This window comes from Castanea sativa, chromosome 5 (assembly GCF_040712315.1).
Source record: "Castanea sativa cultivar Marrone di Chiusa Pesio chromosome 5, ASM4071231v1".
Lineage (NCBI taxonomy): Eukaryota > Viridiplantae > Streptophyta > Magnoliopsida > Fagales > Fagaceae > Castanea > Castanea sativa.
The window spans coordinates 32,994,168-33,021,178 of record NC_134017.1 but is presented as its reverse complement, the minus strand read 5'-3'; the positions used below and the strand labels follow the sequence as shown (position 1 = coordinate 33,021,178).

Here is a 27,011-nt window from a genome sequence, read left to right as displayed (position 1 = left end):
AAGACGCCAATGAATAAATATCCCTAATTCGTTATTTTCTCAGTTAAATCCAACGAAATATTTAAATTCATCTATGGGATTGTAATGACCAATGAACTACATAGTTGAATTTAATTATAATTTTAAAAAGTTACTTTTTATTGCATTTATAGACATAACCATTAGTTAAATTTAATTATCAACACAATCTCTTATTGTGTCCATATATATGATAGCAAATAAAACACAAGTGAACAACAAAAATCTTGGGGCATCTGAGGCCAAATTGGCTTCTTTGAAGAAAGAAGCTTATGATCACTACACTAATACTATTTTATTTATATGTTAAAAAGTGACAAATGCATGTTTATTTATTTATTTTTCATTTGAGAAAATGGGTCAACCTGAACCTGATTTGATCTGTAACCTAATTGACCCAACTTATTTTTAAAACCCATTTAAGATGACATTTTTATTAATTCAAACTCAATTAATCCGGTTTGTTTGTCATGTCTAGCATCCATCATAAATAGATTTTGTCATTTATTCATTCAAAACCCAGAGAGAGAGAGAGAGAGAGAGAGAGAGAGAGAGGTGGTCCCAGGTGGATGTATTAATATTAGTCTCATCACATTCACTTTGCACGTGCAGTGAGACTCTTTTTTTGGTCTAGTGTCATAAATTTTTTTTATTTTAATTTTGGATAATTTATTTTAAAGACATAAACTAATGTTTTTTCTTAAAATCAAGACATGAACTAATAAGGGAGAATATCTTTTTGTAGGCATTTTAAGTAGGCTTGTGACATTTATAAATGGATATCTTCGTTTATTCACGAGAGAGAGAGAGGGAGAGATTGAAATTAATGAGTCGTATCATTCACAATCAGGTATGAGCTGAGAGTTTCAGAAAAGGTGGACAGAGTCACACTCACACAGCGTCAAATTTTTTTTGTTACAAGTTTGTCACAAGTGGATCGTCACAACACAAGTTAACTATACTACTCAGCTGTAGCATCATAGATGGGGTGCGCGTGTTTGAGAAATATATATAAAAAGGACATTTTATTTTTCCTCTGAATTCGTGCCGTGAACTTCTTCTACTTGAGGGAGGAGGTTCTGCAAAATCTTGAAGTCTCTTCTTTTTTATTCTTTGTATTTTTGGTGCAGAGAATGTGACGTTGTTACATATACACATAGTAGCAATTCGAAATTCAATTACTTGTATGATCTGATTGTGTATATCTGTAATAAGTGATTGTTCAACATAAAAAAAAAAATACAAGATTGCTTTACTCTAACATTCTGTCAAATACCTACAGTTCAGCTTGCACTCTCATCCCATGTGTCTCACTTTTCGGTAACCAATAAAACTGGTTTTTATTCTTTATTTTTACCCTTTATTCAGTACTAAATTTGTGCACATATTGAGTTTTTACGTGAATATCAATTACTAACTCAAGCTTGCCTTTATTTATTTATCTTTGGTTCTAATGGTGTAGTATAATATAATATTAGTATAGAGGAAGAGAGAAATGGCTGCGACTGGTTCAACATCAGGGCAGCCACAGTTCATTGCCAGCACTGGAAATAGGAGTTTTTCAAATGCGCCGCTGATTGAGAACCCAGATGCTGATAGGATCGCTGTTCCTGATGTGAGTTTAATTATGTTCCTTGTCAAATATTTAGTTATATGTTTGTTTTCTGCATAATTTATTTGGATGAGGTACTGCTAACTGAATATTGATTAACGCTCTACTTTCTGTTTCTTTTCTTTTTAATTATGTTTTTTGTTGGGTGAATTTATATTATAAGATTGCATAGAATCTAGAAAGATATCTTAAGCACATGTTTTGTTGGAAGTTTTTGAACAAATCCTTATGAGAGAAAGACCGAGATGAATGAATATGGTTAATTGTTTGAAAGTTACTCTTCTGTTAGACGTCTTTATGGACAAATGCGTCCTTAGTGACTAGGATGGATATCTTCTATTTGAAAAACTAGCAGTTCACCTAGTCAATCCCTCAGGTCCAAAATTAATTTTGGTCTATTGGTGTCATTTAGATGACTAATTGCATGAAAGGAGAAAAGGGGGTTGGGTAGAGGCACTGGAGGGCAATAAGTGTGTGTTAACTGTGAAAGATATGCTGTCACTTGTAAGATGAGAATGGTTTTGCGAAAGAGTGGGATAAAACTTAAAATTATGTCAAAGATTAAAGTTAATACAAATAAGAGTTGATTATGACACCCTCAGTCAATTGTCAATTTTGTCTTTTTGGTTCAAATGGTAGGGATGGAATTCAAAGTTCCATCTGATATTACTACTTGAATTAACCTCATGGCTTAAAAAATCTGAGACCATGGTGATGGTCTTGATGGAAAAAGGATAGGGACTTTCTTTGGTAAAACAGAAAAAAAGAGGTTATTTTATTTTTCTTGTATTATAATATAGATTGGTGACATCAACAGGGGGCGTATTTCAATTCTTGATACAGATAATTTTGATTCCTAGAAACAGAACACCTATCTGGCCAAACAAAGAATAAAAATTATATCCTTTTAAGGACTACAAAAGAAAATAAATTATGGAGACCAACCCCCCCCCCCCCCCCTTCTAGAAAAAATCATGCCAACAAGCCCTGCAATATGCACATGATATATGTTTTGCATGCTACAGATTTATCTTTGTAAGTTTGTTGCATCACTTAGGTTGGTTCAATGATTGTGATGATTGCTTATTTTAGGCTGTTCAAGATGCAATAGCGAGCAGAAGATACCAATGTATAGGAGTTGAAATGCTGTAGTGAACAAACAGATGATGTAGTATTTTATTAGAGTTCCGTTTGTATGTGGACCATGTGGTAATTAATGCACAAATGGCATGTTCAAAAATACACTTAAATGGGTTAATGACTTTGTTATTCTATAAATGGAATTTGCTTCCCCAAAACATTGTTGATCTTTTGTAAATGTTGATTGTAAGACAACATTAAGTGCCATTAACTCTTGGTTTGAGCAAAATGTGCCTCAAGTGCCATTGACTCTCAGATTTGCATGAATTGTGCCAGCTGATGTACTTTTCTACTTTTTCCTCTCTTTTTGAAGGTCTGTTTTTTTGCATCTCCTGCTTAATGATAAGACGTGATCTCTTGTCGATGGTATTAAATTTTATAGAAAATTGATTGATTCATGGCCACTTATGTTATCTTTTTATTTTTTGTAGAGGAAAAGTTGGAAAAACTTATTTGCATACATGGGCCCAGGGTTTCTAGTTTCTATTGCATATATTGATCCTGGAAATTGTAAGATTGTATATATATTTCCTTTTGTGCCCACATAAATCATGTGTTTACTAACATATATACCATCTTTTTATCTTACTCTTAACTCACAGTTGAAACGGATCTACAAGCAGGAGCACAATACAAGTATGGGGTGTGTATTTCATTTTTTAATACAAGCTTTTTCTTTGGTATTCAATAGAAGATAGCATTCTTAAAGAAGAAAGTAATCTTACGCAATGACATTTGTTAGAATTCAATGCCAACCACATGCGAATCTTTCAAAATTTGCAACCTTGGCAATGTCATACATTAACAATGACAAGTATGACAGCTATCTTGTTATAGGAAATTTTTTCTACATCTTTAATTAATTTTCATTTAGATGGACCTGTGTATAATTGGTTCCATGCATCTAGAGTTTCTTTACATGTACCCTTGTGCAAATCATAGTATCTCATTTGGTCTTGGCCTGCCTGTTTTATAGAATACACTCTTAGAGCTTTACTTGCAATTTTTTTTGGGTAAAATCCATAGCATATACTTTTCATTCGGGAGCTCTCTCTATTTTCAATTAATTATTTATTTACTATTACAATGCTATTTTTTTTTTAGTTACTTTGGATCATATTAGTGGCTTCTTGTGCTGCTCTCATTATTCAATCCCTAGCAGCCAATCTGGGGGTTGTCACAGGCATGTGATTTGTGAAGCTACACTTTATTATATGTATTATCCCAATCTATTCATACTTAACTGCAAATCTGCTGTCTTTCTCTCAATGCTGTTTTGCAATTTTAGGAAAGCATTTAGCAGAGCATTGTAGAAATGAATATAATAAGGTCCCAAACTTCATACTATGGGTTCTTGCCGAAGTTGCTGTTGTTGCATGTGACATTCCTGAAGGTAAGGTACTACTTATTGCTTGAAAATTACTACAGTATATGAAATATATAATGCTATTAATTTATACTGTATTAAACGGCTAATTCTGAATGTTCTACAGCTTTAGCTAACTAATTTAAAACTTCCACTAATTCAAGAATCTCCACATACCTGTGTGTGTGTCTGTGTGCATTATGTAAACACCCCCCCGCCGCCCTGTGCATTCCCACTCAGTGGGAATGTCAGATTATAATAATTCAAAGTGGTAATCATGTTCCCATGAAAAATGAGAATGTGATACCCCTGAGAATCTTGTTGAGATTCTTTGAACCAGATGCCACCTTAAGACCATCACCTTGGCATCTTTATATAAACTTGTCACAAATGAACATGCTCAACCTTCTTTAGTTAATACATTAGCAATTTTAATGTACAGCTAATTGACTAGGCCACAAGAATAGGTCCATTTTTTTTTTCTTATTTTCTATTAGGTATTTATGGTTGATGTGACTCGTGAAGCTCGATAAAGAATAAAGTTATTACAGTTTTGTTGAATGATTGAAGAGGGTAAAGCAATTGATGGGAAGTTTTAAGATTACCTAATAGTTATTCCTAACATTAAATATTCGCTTGCCTGAATCTTAGTTGAAGCACTCTTTTAACTCTAGATGGTCAGATTAAAGGGTTAGCTTTGTCTGAGACCACAAGTACTAGCCTCATTTTATTCTGTAGGTTGATAAGATGAGTAGGGAGATGGGAATAGAATTTTGGGATGAATGCATGGGAAATATATTGGTGGTAAGTTTTAGTGGGACTAAGGTGGGTAGTGTTGTTGCAACAAAGATCATTTGTTTCACAAGATGAGTGCAATTTTGTTCAAATTGGCTTATCAAAGAAAAAATATGTTCAAAATGAGGTTTTGTCAAAGTTGATAAATCTTTAAAATTGACAAAAAGAAAATGGGTTGAGCTAGAGAGATTGGAAGATTGAATAGCTTATGATTTAAATTGGAGACTTGACTTCCAATACCGTAGAATAGAGAAACAAGATATATGACGTTGACCCTAAAGAGTTGGTTGAAGTTCATGCAAATTTCCCTCTAAAGCATACTTTCATGTATGGCTCTTGGGATAGTTCTTTTGCCTTGTTGACCATTGAAACACAGCTCAAGTAAGTCCGGCATGGAGTCTTTTCCATTTGTATACAAGCTCTCACTTGATCTGCTTATTTATGTCATGATGATTTATCCTTTATTCCTAGTGTGCATTTGGCATGAATTATTTTGCCAACGTATCTTACTATTCAGCTTATTTTTGCTACTATTCATGGGTCTCATTGCACTTTTTGGTACTATTCATGAGTCACACTGTACTATTTCAGCTAACTTTTACCTTTATCTACAGTATTTTTAGTAAAAAGTTTTCAATTTCAGCAAAATAAGCAGATTCTAAACGGACTCCTAATCTAATTTTTGTGTGAAAATTCCTGCTTTTATCTAATTAATACTTCATTTTGATTGTCCAAATTTATTTGATTCATACTCTCTCCTTTATGTTGTAGTGATTGGTACAGCTTTTGCATTGAATATGCTCTTCAGTATTCCTTTATGGTGTGGTGTTCTTCTGACAGGGCTTAGTACATTGGTTCTTCTAGCATTACAGCAATACGGGGTATCTTGATATGCTTTTCAATAGTCTATATGCTTCCTACTATCTATAAAGGTTTTTTTTTTGGATCATATTTAAGAAGAGTAATAACTATATCTCTTATGCTTATGACCCAAAGAGATATATGTTAACAAGAATATGTTGATACAGGTAACTTTTAAATAATAAAAAAAAAAATCATGCCCTGTGATAATATTTTTCATTTTTTTCATTGTTTACAGGTTAGGAAACTTGAATTCTTGATTGCATTTCTTGTATTAACAATTGCTGCATGCTTTTTTGCGGAGCTCGGATATACAAAGCCAGCTGCTACTGAAGTTGTAAATGGTCTCTTTGTTCCTAATCTCAAAGGAAATGGTGCTACTGGCCTTGCAATTTCACTCCTTGGTGCGATGGTTATGCCGTAGGTTTCTTATGCCTTCCAAAAGTTATACATTATTTCTTGCCCCACACCTTTTTTATTTTGTGTACTTTGCTGCAGGCACAATCTCTTCCTCCATTCAGCATTGGTGCTTTCTAGGAAGATACCACAATCTGCTCAAGGCATCAAAGTAAAAATTCTCTCTTTAGCAGACCAGTTTTGAACTTTATTCTTCTTCTCTCTTTGTGTCTGTTGCCAAATCTTGAAGATTTTGGTATTTAGTCTTGTTTTCCCCCAAACTCTTCACTGTATGCATCATTTGTTTCCTGAAAAGAGTATTCTGGAAATACGGTCGAGCAGCAACTGATGGCATAATATTTCACAGGAGGCTTGCAGATTCTATCTAATAGAAAGTGCCTTTGCACTAATGGTGGCTTTCCTCATTAATATATCCGTTATTTCTGTAAGTGGCACAGTTTGTAATTCCTCACATTTGAGTGCTGAAGATCAAAACAGCTGTGGGAACTTGGACCTGAACAAGGCCTCTTTTTTATTAGAAGTACGTGGTTGCCAAATTTACGATTGTTCCAATCGTTTTTTTCTGTTCTGGCAAAACAAATGCTAATATTTTATGCAGTTCATAATTTATTTCACATTGTTTAATGAATGTCCTAATCATCCAAATGCTTTCTGGTTGTGATTTTATTATTTTTTACAGAATGTCTTAGGTAGTTGGAGTTCGAAACTTTTTGCAATTGCTTTGCTGGCATCGGGTCAGAGTTCTACTATAACAGGGACATATGCAGGGCAATATGTTATGCAGGTATTTTGCTAATTGATTGTGTTTCTGCAGGTCTGAGCATTTTTTTAGTATTTCTTTTTTCCAAAGAACATTATCAATTTTCTACCATTAAAAAAAAAAAAAAAACACTGACTTTCTCATAGTTGAAAATTTGAAGTTAAGATATAATGTTATTGTCTTAACTAGCCTTATTTCTTAGCGTTAAAGGATATAAATTAATGGGAAAGGTAAGAAAGTAACAAGTGTCTAATGGTCCACTTGATCATGTGCATTGCACATGACCCTTGGACACATGTAGCTTTCTTTTTGCTGCCACATAACCCATTTTGCAGCAATTGCTGCATACAAATATGCAGCAAAATCTTTCCCTAAATCAATTCCTAATGAGTGCCATTGGTTTCGTGTCATTAGATTGAATAAGTTGACAAGTTAGTTCTATAGCTAATGATCCTCTTGCATAATTTAGTTACTTTAGGCTATGGATTTTTTCTTTGCAGATGACATCCTGATTTGTAATTCATAATTTATATTCTTATATGATAAACTTATCGAGTTATAAATTAAGAATTAATGCCTGAATTTGTTTTTTGATAAGTAAGAAAAGTCTGTATATATGAAGCCACTGTGCAAAAAAATACAAGTGGACACAAAGTACAAAGATTAAAAAAAGAAAAAGAAAAGAAAGTTAAATACGAAGTAAAAGAGAACTAATAAACAAAGGGAGGATTTACTAGATGTGATCAAACAGAAAACCACTAAAAGAAGCAAGCATCTGGTCTCCCGAATTATCCACATCTTCAGATGTCCGCCTATTACGCTTCCTCCATATACACCACATCAAGCATAGCAGAACTAAATTCCAAATGTCTGACGAATGTTTCTCCAACCAATTCCACTTGCCAAAAAGAATATCTAGTACCATTCTTGGAAAGACCCAGGAAACCACAAAAGATGTAAGGACAAAACCCCATAACTGATGAACCTTCTCATGATGAAGCACTAAATGATCTGCAATCTCCCTACAACAGGTACACATGACACACCAGTCAACAAAAGCAAGACCCTTACCTCGTAAATTGTCACTCGTGAGAATTTTATCCCAAGTGGCAGTCCAAACAAGAAAAAAAACTCGCTAAGGGGCCTTAACTCTCCAAATACCTTTCCAAGGGAAGACATTGGAGAGGGAGCCTTACAGCTTATTAAAATGCGAACGGATATCAAATCCTCCATTCTTCTTCAATTTCCACCTCATATGATCCCCAATTTAATTTGAAAGTATATTGGATTCCAACATATGAAGGAAATCCACCACTAATCCAATTCCTAGTCATTCAGATCTCGAATGAAACAAACATTCCAAGTCCTCTTCTTCCCCACCCCCTGTCTTGTCAATGAAGCCTCTACATAAGCCTCTTTATTAATGGAAATTTCATATGAAATCGGTGAAGTCACTTGAAGAGGTTGATCCCCACACCAACTATCTTGCCAAAATCTCACTTTATTCTCCACCCCAATCTCAAGCCAAGTATTTTGTCAAAATGCCTCCCAACCCATACAACTCTCTCCACAAACCGCAACCATGTACACCCCTACCCAATTTAGAGGTCCATCCCCCGTGCTTCTCCAAACTTCATAACCCTCCTCCAAAGTCTTGTCTCCTCAAACCCAAAACTCCAAAGCCATTTCCCTAATAAGACTTTATTGAATGTAGTTAGCTTCCTTATTCCCAAACCACCATTAGCCTTATAGGGAAAAAGTTATCCCATCTTACCAAATGTTACTTGGACTAACCCCATACCTCCCCAAAGAAAATCTCTTTGCATCTTCTCAATCTTTTTAGCCATATGAGTAGGAATGGTGAAAAGCGATAAATAATAGGTAGGAAGACTGGATAACGTACTTAAGCAACATCAATCTACCACCTTTGGACAAATATAGCTTTTTTCACCCTGCCAATTTTGTCTCAAATATCTCAAAGATAGGATTCCAAAAAGAAGTATACTTAAGAGAAGCACCCAAAGGCAAGCCAAGATAAGACATAGGCGAAGTCCCAACCTTACATCCCAAAATCTCTACCAAAGCATGCACATTATCAACCTCTGCAATAGGAACCATTTCACTTTTAAGCACATTAACCTTCAAGCTGGTCATAGCTTGAAAACATAGTACTAGTATCTATATATGGAGGATCAGCTCCACTTTTGCATCATAGAAAAGAATTCTATCGTCTACAAATCAAAGATGTGAAACACATATCCCATCACCCCGCCTACCATCAGCCTTGAAACTACTAATTAAACCAGCCCCCTCCACTCTTTTCAACATCCTACTAAAAACCTCTGTCATAATTAAAAACAACATAGGAGATAAGAGATCCCTTTGTCTCAAACCCCTTGAACTTCCAAAGAAATCAGCTAGAGACCGATTTACCAAAACAGAAAATTGAACTGTGGATATACAAGTGCGGACCCATTTACACCATTTCTCCCCAAATGCCATTCTCTTCAATAGATCTAGGAGTGCCTCCCAATTCACATGATCGTATGCTTTATCAACATCTAGTTTACAAATAACCCTTGGAACCTTACTCTTCACTTGACTATCCACACATTCATTGGCAATAAGGATTGAATCAAGTATTTGTCTTCTGCCCACAAAGCTATTCTAAGACTCACATATCAATTGATCCAAAACCCCTCTCAAATGATTTGCCAAAGCCTTAGCTAAGATTTTGTACACACTCCCCACTAAACTAGTAGGCCGAAAATCTCTAATTTTGGAGGCATTGTTTCTTTTGGGGATTGAAGCAATGAAAGTAGCATTGAAAGATTTTTGAAACTTACTATATTGATAAAACTCCTCGAAAATGGCTAAAACATCTTTTTTCACAACTCTCCAACAATGATGAAAAAGGGGCATAAAGAAGCCATTTGGACCTGGATCTCTATCCCTTTCCATATCTCTAACAACCTAAAGGATCTCATCCTTCTCAAACTTCCTTTCAAGACATTCCCTCTTTGTTCCCCCCAATTTAATCAAACTCCAAACCCTCCACGAAAGGTCTTCACTCTTCTGTCTCCTGATACAAATTTTTTTTTTATTATAAAACTGTACTACTTGGGCAACCACCTTTGACTCCTCATATATCATCCCATCCACCTTTAAAATACCTAGATAATTATACCTTTTATGAGAATTAGTCATCTTGTGAAAGAACTTAGTATTATTTTCTCCTTCCTTGATGCACAACATTTGTGATTTCTGTCTCCATAATATTTCTTCCAAGGAAAGAAGATGCTCTACATAGGACCTTACTTCAACATGTTCACATTTTTCCACATCTGTGTCCAAAGTCTCCTTCTTTAGCATCTAACCTCTTTAGTTCCTCTAGTAGTTTTTTATTGTTAATACCCACATGTCCAAACTCTCTACGATTCCAATGTATAATATCTTTTTTCAAAACCTTCAATTTTTTTGCGAGCACAAAACTAGGTGTATCAACGAAAGAGTGCCAATTCCACCAAGATTGAACTATATCTGAGAAGCCATCTATCTTCAACCACGTGTTTTCAAACCTGAATGGACTTTTGCCCCTTGCCTTGCCCCCTACCTCCAAAAGGATGGAAAATGGTCTGAAATATGGCAAGGTAATATCCATTGGATCATATCTAAATTGAAAGCTCAACTAGTTTAAAACACTATTGTTTGTTTAGACTTTCCATTTTAAACAAAAGGCTAGATTGCTTTTACCTTACTTAACTATGTGCGGAATAAGAGTAAGTATAACGCAATAAGGCTAGAACTACTTTAAAGCATATGCATATACAATAAACAATAAGTATAAAACATAAATAGTAAGGGAAGAAAGATGCAAACGAGATAACATTGAGACATATTATCAAAGAGATAATCGAAGTATTCGGCGAAAAACCTCTCTATAGCCCTCCAAGCCGAAATGATCAACTAGTGAATAAAGTTGGAGTACAAGGATATCAAAAAGACCCCCCAAGCCTAATCTACTCAATGTACTTGAACCCTCCGAGCTTTAGCTCCCAACAGACTTCAATGAGTCTTGTCTTCACTAGTTATCAAAATCCTAAAATTAAGCTCCAAATTGCATCCACCAATTAATGGCTTCTTCCAATGTTTCCCACATTCACCAAAACTTCTCTCAACACTCAGATTGGGTGAGGTAAGTGTTTAGGTTAAGAACCTTTCAATAATTTGTAGTTGGAGAGGTAAGAGTAGAGGAAAACTAAGAGAAATTGTGAAAGTGATTGTGGGATTACAATCTTTAACCCTCAAGTGTATTGCTAGGGTTTTCTCTCTGAAAGTTTCCTTACAATTTCGTGGGTAATATGGGCTTATATAGTGAGGGTAAAGAGATGAGGAAAGCACAATTAAAAACATCCACGCGGAGAGTTTCATGGGTCACTCGTGAGTTGGCCAAGTCGCGAAGTGACTTGTGAAAACTAGCCTGCTATAAGTCTATTCAGCTTCCAGCATGTACTACTCACGTGGCTTTTTGCGGGTTGTCCACTCGCGAGCTAGTCGCGAACTTCAATGTCTTCACAATTCTTTACCAAACTCTCACACTCAACCTTTACATTAAATCCCACAAACATATAGAGGAATGATTGAACAAAATACAATCAAATTTGACACGGAATTAATGCCAACAAAAACATAGTTATAAATTATAACTTTACATAAATAATTGTCATCAAAGGGTTACACAATCGAAAGAATTTTCATCCATATCTGATCCTAACACAAGGCTCTTCTCCCCATCATCACCCAACACCAACTCGCTAAAATATGTTGAGTTCTCAACACCCCTCACCAATCAATTCGCTCTCAACCAATACTAAATATGGAATTGGACCTCCCGAAGAGATCACTTTGTGGCCACTGCGTTGGAGTCATCATCACAGATCTCTCCAATCGAATCTTACTCAACTCAGAGATTAGAGACGCAACTTTGGATTGTTCAAAATCATCCCCATTCCTCACCTCATAGAAAAAAAAGAGGTCAAAGAGGCTGTGACACCAGTTAAAAGATGAGACCAAAGATACTGGAGCGCTACATGCGTGAGCTATACAACTCTCTCCAAATACAAAAGAGCTTGGGCCTAAGAATAGTGGGCCATGTTTGGTTTTCCCATATTTCATTTGGTTCAACTTGAACCCAAGTCCAAATTGGACCCATTTACCTTTAAGCTTGGACCCAAACTCTCCTGAAGCCCATCCACACTTAGGCTAGGAGTCTCATGTGTAACCCATATAAAATTCTTGACCCAACTACAGGTGTGCATGAGTTGGGTTGAGAGGTTTTTTAAACTCGACCCACTATGGTGGGGTACAAAAAATCCAACCCAACCCATCCCATCCCATCCCATCACAAGGGTCCATACCCAATCCACGTGGATCGGGTTGGACCATTGGGTATGAACCTATGGGTTGGACATTTTTTTTAATAATAATAATAATAATAATAATAATAATTATTATTATTATTATTAATTATTATTATTATTATTATTATTATTATTATTATTATTATTAAATTAAGCATTAGAATACTATGACCACAAATAAGAGCAAATTTATATCTAAATAATCTTGAGCATAACACCAAACCAACACAAACTATATGAGGAGAACTTAGGGATTGAATTTTATTTATGATTCAAAATAGGAGTGGTAGTGGCGGTAGAGAGGAAGAGGGGCAAAAAAATAAATAACAAAATTGTATTATATATTTTTAAATATATATTGATTATATTTTTTAAAATATAAATATATATTAAATATAGGTGAGTTGAGTCGGGTTAGGCAGGTTAGTGAATCTTATGCCTGAACCCAATCTAACCTGCTATACAAAAAGAAAAAAAATAAAAAAAATTTACAACCCAACCCACTAACCCCTAAAAACCGACCCAACCTGGCAGGCTAGGTTGGATCAGGTTGGCTTTGGCAGGTTGGCTGCACACCCCTGGACCCAAATTTATTTTCCTCCCATAATACCTGCCTTTTTCCTTCCTCAACTACCTTCACAATCAATTCTTTCCCTATCCAATCCTAATTTCTCGCAACTTCCCAATATCAATATCGCTTGAAATTTGAAAGCCTTAAGAGAAATCTTTTTGAAATTCCTTTCGTAATTTTCTTACCCAAATTAGTGCTCAAATTAATGCGCCGGTCCCTCCCATCCCTATCTCTCACGACTGTTGGACTGGGTTTAACACCAGAATTATCAACCACCACCGCCTTAGCAGGCTTTGGATTGTTTGGCTTCACTAAGTCCTTGTCCCCTAATTGGTTCTTACCATTGTTAATGACAGTAGGCCGACATGAATGCTCCAAACCACTTGATTTCTCATGCCCCTTAACGGTCTCAACAAAAGACTGAGAGGTTTGGGATTCTGGAATTTGCTTATACTTCTGGGCAATAGCTTTTTCATAGCCCGACCTCCCCAAGGCATATTGATTGGTTTCCAACAATTTTCTTAGTTCAAGCCCAAAAAACTTCCAACCACACTTGGCCTTACATTCAGGGATGAAGATAGACCTCCTTAGCCCGCCCACTTTAAGTTTAGTTAATGATAAGTATTGACCAAAGGAATTAGAGCACCTTTGCAACGTGTATGCGGTATCTCCTTGTCTAAATGTAAAGAATTTCTTGGGATTGACCCCAAAAATGGTGTGCTCAATATTGTTCATCAACCACTGCACCGTGTTCTTACCCATAAACACTGATTTCATGAAATATTTGCCCCGTTCAAAAATCCATAATGAAAAAAAACTTCCCCCTTTCTCTACCACCAAATGGAAAATTTTTTATTAAATAAAGAAACTACGAATCCCACCCATATCTGATGTTGTATACAGAACAATTTTCTGGCTAATTAGAGGTAGCCGGGCCTCAATCATAAGAGAGAGAAAGCAGTGCACTTGACCTAACAGCTTTCTAGTACAGTACAACAAAAGTGGCTTCAACTTGTAGTTAAAAGCAAAACCAATTAATGCCTGAGAATGTTAGATGCTTTCTAGTCAATTTATAGGAGAACCAAGAAAAGTCAGATTTATGATCAAAACCCAAGCTTTGATTTGGCAGGATGATTGTGCTATGGATTCTGTCATGACCCAAAACCAAAACCCGGATTTAGATACACGACTTGTCTTATATATGCTAAAATTCAAATAATGTAACAGAGCATAATTAAATTTCCACAAATAAGAGATCAAACCATGAAGTATTTCTAACAAAATCCATAAAAACTAAAACTTTAACTATAAAGTCTCCGAAATCAATCTCATATAGTTTCACAAAATACTAAGTTCATAATCCTAAGAAAACATAATAACATAGTCAATTAACTAACATAACTCCAAATGAAGTCTTCAATCTATGGCTCCAATGATCATCCACCAAAAGAGATTCCACTGTTCTAATCTAAGAGGGTGGAGAAAGGGGGATGAGCTAAAAGTTCAATGAGAGACTATATAACATGAAGATGTCTCTCAAAACAAAATAATAGTATCATTGACAAATATAATTTTTACAAAACATTTCCATATAGTTTTAACTGTAATAGAATATATTCTGTAAAACTTTTAGAAATGAAACATTTGCCTATAACACTGAAATCATGAAATCAGTAAATAAAATAGTAACCACCTTGTTGGCCAAAATACACTAAATAGGTAGAAACAGTCTTATATAGTAATAAAAAAAATTTCTGCTTATAAAGGCCAACAACAATAAAACAGTAGTTTTAATATGGAAAACATTAACCAGACAAGATATAAACTGATAAAACACTTGGTGGGTGATCCCTATGGGAAACAATAACAATAACCTCAAAGAGGCAACACTGGCTCCAAAGAGCAAACAATAACACTGGCTTTGAAGGGCAAACAATAATACTGCACCGCACCACAATAAAACTACTTCGGCCAAATATCAACACTTAACCTTGTGTTGGCAAAGGTTGCAGAGTGTCTAGCTAACCATTTGAAAACATTCTTACTTTACAGTATTGTAAATACATATTATAAAACATCATATAATGAGTACTTTCTCAAAAAATAGTTTTTGAGTCATTCTTAACATATATAGTTTCAAAGAAACATACAAGAATAATAAAATTCAGGTATGTATAAAGCATTGACAATGATATAGGATTTTGAAACTTTACTTTTGCCAATTAACATATTAGCATATTAGCAAGAAAACAGTTTTGGACATTAACATATTAGCAGCCCAAGAGGCATCTTCTTACCACAGGATGGAGTGTCTTTGTGAGTGCAAAGAGGCTTGTTGCTGGTGATTATGTCCTTTTCATGCAAATGATCTTGATTAGTTTGTATATCCCAAATTAGAGTTATGGGTGGTTCCACCTTTTTCTTCATTGAATCCAAAACTTTTGAGATTTCCATTGTGGAGGGGGGTTCTTTTTTCTCTTTACGGATTTTTGAGAGAGGACATTCCTCAATGCGTTCTGTGTTTATGGGGAAGGAGAGTGCACTTCGATTCATGATCCTTCTGGAGGATTTATACTCTAAGAAATCACCTGATCAATATGTTAAAACATTTAGAGAAGGTAACTTGGTGTACATCCTTCAACTGGGGTCAAATGCACATGGTAAGTTTCTTATGGTATCAGAACTTCTTCATGGTCGCCGGAAGGGTACTATAGTGATACCAGAAGGAAGATTGGGTTGTGGTTGGCACTATTTCGGCATTAATCGAGGAAAATATCGAGACCAAAGCCTGCCGGTCGGCGGGGATCTTCTCGGAGAACAGGGGGCTACGAGGTGGAGGCGCCGTGAGGGTGACAGTCCCTTTTGCATGGTGGTGAGATAAACCAAGGAAACCAAACACAGATATCTCATCCTATGCATCGGTGAGTGGTGGGGCAGAGGAATAATACCACCATCGGAGGGTTGAAGGGAAGAAAGCCGCGTTGGGAGGGGTGAAGATTTGGTCGAAGGCGGTGCGCGAATCTCGCAAGAATAGTGTCTAGGACGGAGAGGAGCGAGGTTGGAAAGAAGATTGTGTACGATTCAAGATGTGCTTACCATGATTCTTGCAAGGCTAGTACTCTCAGGCGAGTAGGAGCTTCTAGGGGTGAAGATTTTGTCAACGGTAAAGGATATAGATAGTGATGGGAAGAAATCCGAGTTAGCATTGGACCTCTTTATGCGATTGGAACGTGGGTTTGACGGGAGTTGGGCTATTGTGTGGTCGAGGTAAATGAAAATTGGGCCCAAAATCATTTAAACCCTCAAAGCCCATTAAACATATTCCTCCCAAAGTTCGACCAAGCCCGGTAAGAGTGGAGGCCATGTCAAAGTCCAAAAATGTTGAACCCTGCCCACCGCCAGAGAACCTGATGTAGTTTCGGGATCCGAGAATGAAGATGATGATGGAGGATCGGGTTCCGAGAGCGGGTCTAGTGGGCTCGTGTTCAAGGGAGGAAGAGACGTGGCCGGCGACGAAAGTGTGGCGAAGACCCAAGTGACCGGAAGCTTGGTGGAGCCCTAGCGGCGCCGATAAAGCTTTTATTGACGCCGGCAAGGCCGGACTGGGCTTTCCGAGCCCGATTCAGATCGCCTCATCGAATGGGGTTTTTGGAGTTGGGTGTCACCGGCGACTTGGTGGGCGGCTCGGACTTGGTTAGGAATGGGCCGGTGAGCGGTGGTCCGATGCCTTTTGTAGATTTGGGGTAATATGTTGGAGGTTCGGCTTGGGGAAGGGGAAACAATTGTGGAAGAGGTGGTTCTGGTTGGGATTTTCAGTAGATTCTGGGCTCTCCATTCTTCCTCAGGGAGTCCAATGGGGGGTGGTCGGTGGTGGTGGCGATGGAGAGAACGATAATTGTGTGTTGGTGTGAACCTCTGTCTCTTTGGGTTCCTTTTGATCCAAACGTGGGTACTTTGACTCGGGAATTTGTAGAGGGAGCACGGAGGAATGTATCTGGTCCACACTCGGATTAGGTATCCAAGCCGATGAAAAATTCGTAAATTGGTGGGGTTCCCTATTGTGAAACATGAAGATCAATGTTTGGCCCTTTTTAGCATTCTAGAACAGACCGCCTCAAGGTGAACGACAAAGAGGTGGCTAAGAGACCCGTTAAGTCAGGGGACACGAGGCCTTAGGGAGCTTAAGGGGCTGATTTCGGATGTCAATTATGGGGGGCCATTGCTAGGAGTAAGGCGAGACTCTTTGACTAATTTGGGGGGTGCTAGTAGTTTTAAATGACGATACGGCCTTTCTTGGAATGTAAGGGGGCTTAATAATCCCCGGAAGAGAGGTGTGTAAGAACCTCCTAAAAGAGTGGAAGTGCGATTTTGTGTGTATTCAAGAAACGAAAGTTTCGTCTATTGATGGGGTCTTTGTTCGGAGTTTATGGGGTAGCCCGTTCACCGATTGGGGTCGCTTTGGATGTCTCTGGGAGTGGTCTTGCTTGATTTGGGATAAGAGGGTTTTGAGAAGTTGGATTTTAGTGTGGGTCGGCCTTCTATCGCTGTATTGCGAGAGGAGTGGTGGATGATTTTGTGTGGGCTTGTTCGGTGTGTATGGACCTAATGACAATGGGCAACGGCCTAATTTGTGGGGAGCCGTCTTGGGGTACGCGCTAGGTGGCCTTTGTGGCGTGGTGTCCGGTAGGTGATTTTAATATTAGGATATCCAAGTGAGAGACTTGGCTGAGTCTTCAGCCCCGCTATGCACGCATTCTCAGATTTCATAGAGAATAATTCCTTAGTTGATTTACCTTTAGAGGGGGCTTCGTTCACTTGGTTTAGAGATTCCGGTCTTCCCTCTATGTCAAGAATCGACAGGCCTTGGTCTCTCTGATTGGGAGGAGCACTTCGAGAATGTATCCCAACGGGTGCTTCCCCGTATTCTTCGACCACTGCCCCCTTCTGCTGGAAGCTGGTGTTGTTCGGCGTGGTCGAAGTGCCTTTAAATTTGAGAACATGTGGTTAAAGGAAGAGGGCTTTGTTGATAGAGTTAAGCAGTGGTGGGGTAGCTACAGTTTTGAGGGCTCTTCAAGCTTCATCTTGGCCCAAAAGTTGAAGGCTCTAAAAGCGTACTTAAAAAGTGGAACAAGAGAGGAGTTTGGTGATTTGGCTTTTAGAAAGAAGAAATTGTTGCGAGTTGATGGGGTTAGATCTGAGAGAGGAGCTAGTGGGTCTTTCTAGTGAGGATCAGATTCGGCGTCTCCATCTCAAAGGGGACTTTGAGCACTTGGCTATTCTTGAGGAGACTTCATGGAGGCAAAAGTCGAGAGCCTTATTCGTGAAAGAGGGAGATAATAATACTCGGTTTTTCCATAGATTAGCAAACTCCCATAGAAATGCTAATCAAATTAAAAGGATGGAGGTGAACGGTATCCTTTATGAGGAAGAGAATGATGTTCGCTCTCAAATAGTCCTCTTTTACCAAGAGTTGTATAAGGAAACGAAAGGTGGGGCGTCCTTCTCTGGTTTGGTTAGTATTTGCCCTTATTGAAGTGGTGGATCGGGAGTCTTTAGAGAAGGAGTTTACAAAGGAGGAAGTATTTCCGGGTTCTAAAGGAGATGGAGGGGATAAAGCCGGGTCCTGGCGGCTTTACCATGGCCTTTTTCGCGTAATTGTTGGAGTGTCGTGGAAAGGGATGTAATGGATTTTTTTGAAGATTTTCATCGGCATGCTTCGTTTGAAAGGTCTTTAAATGCTTCGTTCCTCACTTTAATTCCTAAGAAGTGCAAGCCGTTAACATTAAAGACTATCGCCCCATTAGTTTGGTGGGTAGTGTTTATAAGGTTTGTGTCTAAGGTCTTTGGCCAATAGGATGAGGAGGGTTTTGGATAATCTCATTTCTGAGACTCAGAATTCGTTTGTTGGCGGAAGGCAGATTCTGGATTCTGTGCTTATTGCTAATGAATGTTTGGATAGCAGGTTGAAGAGCAAAATTCCGGGTGTGGTTTGCAAGCTGGATATTGAGAAAGCTTATGATCACGTTAACTGGGAGGCCTTGTTTTATTTGCTGGGCCGGATGGGTTTTGGGGAGAAATGGAGGAGGTGGATTAAAGCTTGCGTTACGTCTGTTCGATTCTCAGTCCTTGTAAATGGTTCCCCTGAGGGATTTTTTGGTAGCTCTCGTGGGTTGAGACAAGGGGATCCGCTATCTCCGTTGTTATTTCTTTTGATAATGGAGGTTTTAAGTAGATTGCGGAAGACGCAGGAGTGTAATCTTATTCGGGGTTTCCAGCGGGAGTCAATGGGGTGAGTATTTCCCATCTTTTATTTGCGGATGACACCATCATTTTGTGAGGCCTAGGGAGCGACTTCGTCAATAGGCTGGTGTTGTCTTGTTTTCAGGCGTTCACGGGTTTGAAGGTCAATGTGGGGAAAAGCGAGATTGTCCCCGTGGGGGAGGTGACTAATCTTGATGCTTTGGCTAATGTGCTGCAATGTAGAGTAGGCAAATTGCCTATGAAGTATTTGGGGATGCCATTGGGTTCTTCTTTTAAGTCCCCCTTGATCTGGAATCCTATTTTGGAAAAGATGGAGAAGAGGCTCTCTGGGTGGAAGCGTCTCTATTTATCTAAGGGTGGGAGGCTCATGTTAATTAAGAGCACTCTCTCATGTCTCCCGACTTACTTTCTATCACTCTTTACTATTCCTAAAGCTGTGGCGGCTAGATTGGAATATATTCAGAGGAAGTTCCTTTGGGGGTCTTCGGAGGGGGGATTCAAATATCCTTTGGTGGCCTGGGAGAAGGTGTGTATTCCCGTCGAGAAGGGTGGATTGGGGTTAAGAAAGGTGGTGTCGTTTAATCAGGCTTTATTAGGGAAGTGGTTGTGGAGATATGGCCACGAAGATACTCACCTGTGGCGTCGTGTTATTTCTTCTAAATATGGAGAGGGGCTAGGGTGGAGGACTAAGGCTTGCGGAGGTCCCATGGGTGCGGCCTTTGGAGAAGCATTAATGAAGGTTGGGAGAATTTTTCTAAGCATCTTTCATTTGTAGTGGGGGAAGGCACTCGTATCCGCTTTTGGCATGACAGTGGGTTGGTGATGCTACTCTAAAAGTTCTCTATCCCGAGCTTTACGAGTGTTCATCGGTCAAGGATGCTCGTATCTCGAAGTTTTGTGGATTCCGAAGAAGGGGGTACCTGCTAGAGTGTGGAATATAACGTTTTATAGAGCTTTTGAGGATCGGGAGTTGGCGGCTTCGTATTCTCTTCTCCGGCTTATCCAAGCTCGTATCCCTCGTGGTAGTAGGAGAGACATCCTTTATTGGAGGCTAAAAGGGGATGGTATTTTTGAAGCTCGGTCTTATTACCTAGCGATCAGGGGTGCTTCGGAGTCTTTGCTTCCTTGGTAGGGGGTTTGGTATCCTTAGATCCCTTAGCGGGTGGCTTTCTTTATGTGGTCGGCTGCTCATAGCCGGATTCTCAACCTGGATAACCTCATGCTGATGGGTAGGCCTTTGTTTTATAGGTGTTGTTTGTGTTGCATGGATGGGGAGTCGGTTAACCACCTTCTCCTGCACTGTCCTGTTACCCACTCTCTATGGTATTCGATGCTTCAGGCCTTTGGGATTCCTTGGGTTATGCCAGGATCGGTGGCGGAATTGATCTCTTGCTGGCATCAGTGGCATGGAAAGGATAAGTCGGACATATGGAATTTGATTCCAGGGTGCTTAATGTGGACTGTGTGGTTGGAGCGGAATCGCCGTTCCTTTGAGGATAAAGAGAAGACCTTGTTTGAGCTAAAGCTTTTATGCCAGCGTAATCTATTAGAGTGGTCTCGGTGTTGGGGGTTTACTAATTGTTCTTCTCTCTCAGTGTTTATGTCCTCTCTTAGCTTTGTTCCCTAGTAGTTTTTCTCATTCTCTTGTTGTTCATCATCATGAACTTCTTGTATGTCTTTCTTTTTCTTTTCTATATAAGCTTTCTGATTACTTATCAAAAAAAAAAAAAACTTTACTTTTGCAAATATGCATATATATAAAATATACACGTCTTGAGAGACATCATGTTCTGAAGTCCACTTACCTCTAGTCGCTAAACCAAACTTGACTTCAACTATCTAAAACATTGTCAACTAGAACCTAAATAAGGAAAAGACAACTCAATGAGAATGGCCACACTAGGCAGTAATGAAAATATAAATTTCACTCTTAAAATTTATATCTCACAACTTAGTCTGAAACTGCAACTAAATTAAGGTGCAATTGTTTTATCAAGTACTCCAAAAATCATTACCTAGTAAACAATTCCAATGAGTCAAATAACCTTGTGTAATTACCTATGTTGTTTAGAAACACTCCCGGTAGAAGTTGACTTCCAAGTAAATACATGCTTGTAGTTCATAATCAACCCGATATATATACTATAGCAACCATTGAGATCTCTACCCGTAAGAAGACTTCGTAATCTATCACATGTACTAACAAAAGTTTTAATAAGTTGAAACAATATTCTAGATCACAAGGGTCATGAACTCAACACTACTATAACAATCTAACTGTGAAGGTGCTTAAACTCTGGAACTAAACGTTTAAATGCTTATCATGTATCCATGAGTTCGGATGAAATATTCATAAGAGAAATCTCGAAACTTTCATGCAAATCTATCAGGCTACAACTAGCTTCATAGATTATTCCCATAGATCTTTGAGAGAGATATACCTGATCACAAGGATGCAGAACTCCATCGCTCTTAATCTTGCAGTCTCTCTCTCTTCAACACAAGAAACCCTAAGACTCTACTTTTCAGCTTTTACATTTTATCTCCGTAATTAATTTTATAAGTGGACCACGTCTTTCAATTCAACTATCCCATGCATCAATCTTTTATTTATTTTCGTTGTAGTGATCATAAAATAAAAAATAATATCACCTTCAAAACAAATCAAATAATTCATTAATTCCACTCTAGAAACAATTAAATTAAATTTAAGTGAGGTGGGTGTTATAGATTCTATATGGGGGAGTTAACTTGAAGTTGAGGGCTGAATTTACTGTTAAAGGCAGTGCTGAAATTTAGAATTTTAATAATCTGTGGGTCCAATTAGTAGGGACTTGTGGTTTTTATTCAGTTTAATTTTTATTTTAGTTTATTTGTCAAGATTATGTGTTGCTGGGACTTTTGACAAGCTTATATAAGCTTTGTATTGGGAGTCTTATTATCATTGGCGTTGAGTAAAATTTTTTGATGGTTGGCTTTTGTGTTCCTCTCAAACCCTAGAAATGCGATACTTTCTTTTACTAAGGAATCTACTAGTGTGATGCTAGCAATTATTTCATGTCTTAATAGAGCGCATGTATACAGTATTCACTTTTCCCTTCCCTACCTTGGTTGAGTTACATTGTCGTTGTACTGATTATTATGCCTGGTTCATGTTTTTATTCTTGTAGGGATTTCTTGATTTAAGGCTTAAGCCATGGATTCGGAACCTTTTGACACGTTCCTTGGCTATAGTCCCTAGTTTAATTATTGCTCTTATTGGTGGCTCTGCTGGGGCTGGAAAGTTAATCATCATTGCTTCGGTTAGATATTTTTTCCTGTCATTTCTCTTTTACTTACAAAGTTTTGGGATCAATCATTCTAATCTGAATTTTTGTTTTTGTGAAGAAGGCTAGTAAGGCTGTATTATTCAAAATCTTTAAAGTATGACAAACAACCATTATAAAGATCTGGGGGAACATACTCCATCTAGACCAACAATGGAAAAGAATGTCTTGCCCTTCTAGCTAAAGCATATGCCAAAGCATTACCTTGCCTACGTGTATGAGAGAAAGAAAAATACTATAAAGGACTAACATTAGACAAAATGACCTTAATCAAATGACCATCCGAAGAGTGTTGCAAGCTACGAAGCACGGGTGCGTTTTCAAATTCGGGTGCGGGACTCGGCAATTTTTGAAAAAATAGGGTGTGGGTGCGGCGAGGTGCGGCGATTAAAAAATTATTAAAAATATTTTTTTTTATATTTTATATATTACTAAGCATGTTTTTTTATATAATAATAATAATAAGTACACAAAAGTTTGACTTGAATTATTGACAAAGGATTAAAATAGGTGTAGTTTCTCATTAAAAAAAAAAAAAAAAAGGGAACATGGGGCTTAGTCACATGTTTGGTCAGAGGCACGCAAAACAAATAAGGCCTAGTGGTTGACAAAGGCATTTAATAATCCTTTTCACACACACACACACACAAAAAAAACTTGTCAACAAAACTGTCAAAAAGAAACAGAACATAACGCACGCTGGGCTCCGGCGAAAAAAAAGGAAGAAGAAGATGAAGAAGCAAAGAAGAAGAAGAAGAAAGGGGTTAGGGCCGGTGAAACTGTGACGGCGATAGTGGCGTGGTATTTTCGGTATAAGTTTTTTTTTTTTTTTTTTTTTCCTTACTGGCTATTTTCTTTTTCTGGCCGAAACACACCGATATTCGGCCAATACGATCCGATTCGGCCCGAATTGGCGCAAATCGGCTTGGGTCGGCACGTTTCGCGAAACAAAAAAAAAATGGACGCGGTTCGATGCGCAGGCAGCGGTGTCCCTCGCGCGTCGCCGCGTTGGACGCGGGTGCGGCGGCCAGTTTGCCACGTCCATGCATCCTAGGTTACAACCCTCTATGTCGTAGTGCGTTGATGAATTATTTTCACTAAAAGATTGCATTGATACCTTAACAAATAATTGTAAACCAAGTTAAATTCCCATTTTAGCCTCCTTGGATTAAACCTAAACCAAATGCACTATAACAAAATTCCAAACCCTAAAACTCTAACTGTAACAAGCCAAAACCCTCTTCCACCCAAACACACTATTGCCACCACAAGCCTCCGCTACTAGTGTGGCTCTCTCTCTCTCTAGCTAAGTCCATTTCTCACTTGATGAAAAGAAAAAGAAAGGTTTTTGTTGATGGTTTTTTTTTTTTTATTAATCATTTGTAAATAAAAATTCTGGAGTCTCAGTTGGATGAAGACATCAATTGGGTGATTGTGCTGAGATCATTGCAGTTACAATAGTTGCTGGACTTGATTTTATTCTTCATGATCAAACTGGGCTACTGATAGCATTCCTGTTGCTAATGCAGAAGAGGGCTGCTTCAACTGTTGGATAGCAATAGCTAAAATTTTAATTGTGTTGTATCATTAGTGTATTCTTTCTAGATAGAAGTAGAGTTTGCATTCTAGAGAGTAAAATAGAAATAGAAAAATCCATACAGAATAGAAGGAACAGGAAAGAGAGAGAGAGAGAGAGGAGAATAGTAAAAACAAACAGCAAAAAAAAGAGAGAGAGAGAAGAAAAGCAAAAATAAAAACCAAAGAGACCAAAAAAGCAAAATAGAATTCTTATAAAAAACAAAAGAAAAAAAAAATCCGGAATAGAGAAAAAAGGGTTTGAGTGGAGGGTAAAATGGAAAATTTTCATTTTTTAAGTGAATATTAAAAGAGAATTTCAATTGGAAAGTGAGGCTAAAAGCATAAGTATATCAATTTCCGTTAGTGGATTTAATGGAGTTAAGATGTAGGGGAGGTGACTGTAGCTTTTTTTGAAAGATAAGAGAGGTTTGTGTTCAATCAAATATTAGGAGGGAGATCATGTAATTTGAGCAAACCTCAAGAGAGGTTAGTGCAGTTTTCCCTTACTTTCACATAGAAATTATTGACCTTTTCGTTCATATGGTATATTGAGTATTAGAAAGACTAACATGTGTGTTTGTAATAAAATAGATTTTCTAAATTACTAGAGTTGATTTGCTTAGATTTCTTTCTTGTTAGTCTTCAATGCATAAGTTGTGCTTCTAACTGGCACTGCATATTCCTATATTCCTTGTTAATGATGGTTATTCTATTGTTGATTCTTGTGCCATAATTTATTTAGTCTATTTCCAGGGAGTACTTTCACATCTCTAAAATTTGGAATTACTTGTTTATTTTACTGTGTTTTAGTTTTATCTTATGGTCCCCTGGGTATACCCAGGGCAGTTCTGATACAGGACATGGTAGGAGGATAGTGATAAAAGACAAAACAAAAGGGAACAACAGAACAATCCCTAGGCTTCATCACCTAGAATCTGCCTGCAAGCCCTAAGCATCACAACCTAAGGACATTTGGCATCACCACCAAACAAAGAGAACAAAAGAGGAGACATATTCTGAACTTATCATAATAATTCTTATTCAAAATTACCTGCTTGTACAATTATAAGAACACTAGTTTAATAGGCTTTAGTAATAACACTAATATGGAAATTGCCTAATCAAATCCCTTAAAGAATTCTCAACATTAAAAACCAAATTCAAAATTCAAATTTAGAATCAAATTCTTAAATGAATATGTTGCTCCCTGCATCAAGTTCGGCACCCCAACATTACATTTATTTGAACCTTTATATACAAAGTGGAATTCCTTACTCTCAACTTTATGCTTTCAAGTTTTTCTTCTTTCACATATTTCACTGATAGTCCTACATTTCTGGTTAAAAATGAGATTCTGATTTTGCAAATCATCATGCTAGTCATTCACAAGTTAATTTATGTTTTTGTTTCCACATCTAGTTTCTGCTGCAAGCTTACTCTGATGTTATGTTGTCAGATGATTTTGTCATTTGAACTCCCTTTTGCTCTTATTCCACTTCTCAAGTTCACCAGCAGTAAGACCAAGATGGGGGAACATGCAAACTCTACCTTGGTAGGATATTGTATGAGTGGCAACGTATGTAGCAAAACCCGTACACATTTGATCAAGCATAAGGTTGTAGATATTTGATTTGTTTCTTAAATTGGCGAGACTATTAAGTGTATCCTTGCATTGGATTTTCTGATCCTGAAGATATACAAGCAAATGAATTCGCATGTTAGACAATAAATCTGCACATAATTCTGTTTATTTTTAATTCTAAGATTTTTCTTATATTTAATTATTAAATAAAATAGTATGTTAGACGGTCTGCAACTAATAATCAACAAGTGCTAGTGGAAACTTCAACCCTTTTGAGTATCTTTCAAGTAGTTCTCTTGCTGGCCAGTATTAGAAACTGGGTGTAGTATATCCTTTACCATAGATAATGCAAGCATTGATTTCTGACCAAAGTGTCTTTACAAGGAAAAAAAGTCTTTTTTTAGCCAACATGGAAAAAAATTCTACTAATTAAATTTTTCCATTCATTTTTTAGCCATGAAATATGTACAATAATGAGAAAGTGCTACACTGCTCCAATACTAGAATATAATCACAAGGGCAGTGCCGATGTTTTTGCACCTTATCTGTAATTGTTCATTAATTTGTTCTATCTTCTATTGCAGATTTCAGCTGCCACATGGATCATTGGTTCCCTGATTATGACAATAAATATATACTGTCTGATAACTGGTTTCATCAAGTTGATTCTTCATAGCCACTTGAAACTTGTGGCAGCTGTGTTTCTTGGAATATTTGGGTTTTCCAGTATGGCAGTATATTTGGCTGGAATCCTATATTTGGTTTTCCGCAAAAACAGGCAGGCTACACACCTTTTGGCATTAACAACACCTGGAAGTAGGCAAATGACTAATGAATCAGAAAGTCTACCAAGAGAAGATATAGCGAGCATGCAGTTACCTTCGAGAAGAGATACAGTAGATCTTGACTGATGATTAGTTGGGTAAGCTCAATTACGAAGGAAGAAAGTCTAGGACACTTAGTTTATAGTTCAAGGTATACAATGTTGCTAACATCTAGAGATGGAAACTATGTTCAAATAAAGTTTATAATAAATTTGACTTTTTTCTTCATTTTTTTTTCATGTTTAAAAATAGGATTTTCGGCTTTTTAGGGCTTAAATTGGGTATAGACTGCTTGATATTCTCACCAAGTTCAATCACCCATGTACAAAAAATGAAATCACTCCTAGGTACACACGAGTATAAACTGTGTAGGGTTAAAGCTTAATAAAATTGTTGAAAGCCCAAAAGAAAAAAGAAAAAGAAAAGTTGAAAGAGCATGCTTTCTGGATTTGATTTGGAAAGCGATGCTCATGATCCATT

The 27,011-nt window shown here is 37.4% G+C and overlaps 1 protein-coding gene across 4 annotated transcripts; it reads left to right on the top strand.

Annotated features, from left to right (window-relative positions):
* The first annotated feature begins 732 nt into the window (after positions 1–732).
* LOC142636594 (metal transporter Nramp1-like) lies at positions 733–26,759 on the top strand. 4 transcript variants are annotated; one of them, XM_075810859.1, is made up of 14 exons: positions 770–1,112; positions 1,502–1,633; positions 3,202–3,280; positions 3,373–3,413; positions 3,875–3,953; positions 4,059–4,163; positions 5,703–5,812; positions 6,031–6,212; positions 6,291–6,360; positions 6,556–6,729; positions 6,889–6,993; positions 22,392–22,523; positions 25,582–25,677; positions 26,292–26,759. In XM_075810859.1, the coding sequence occupies exons 2-14, from the start codon at positions 1,514–1,516 to the stop codon at positions 26,616–26,618; spliced, it is 1,620 nt and encodes a 539-aa protein (XP_075666974.1). In that variant the 5' UTR covers positions 770–1,112; positions 1,502–1,513; the 3' UTR covers positions 26,619–26,759. The 4 variants fall into 4 exon arrangements, with proteins under 4 accessions (XP_075666976.1, XP_075666974.1, XP_075666975.1 ...); XM_075810860.1 differs by having other exon boundaries at positions 1,497–1,633; XM_075810858.1 differs by having other exon boundaries at positions 1,481–1,633.
* The last annotated feature ends 252 nt before the right edge of the window (positions 26,760–27,011 follow it).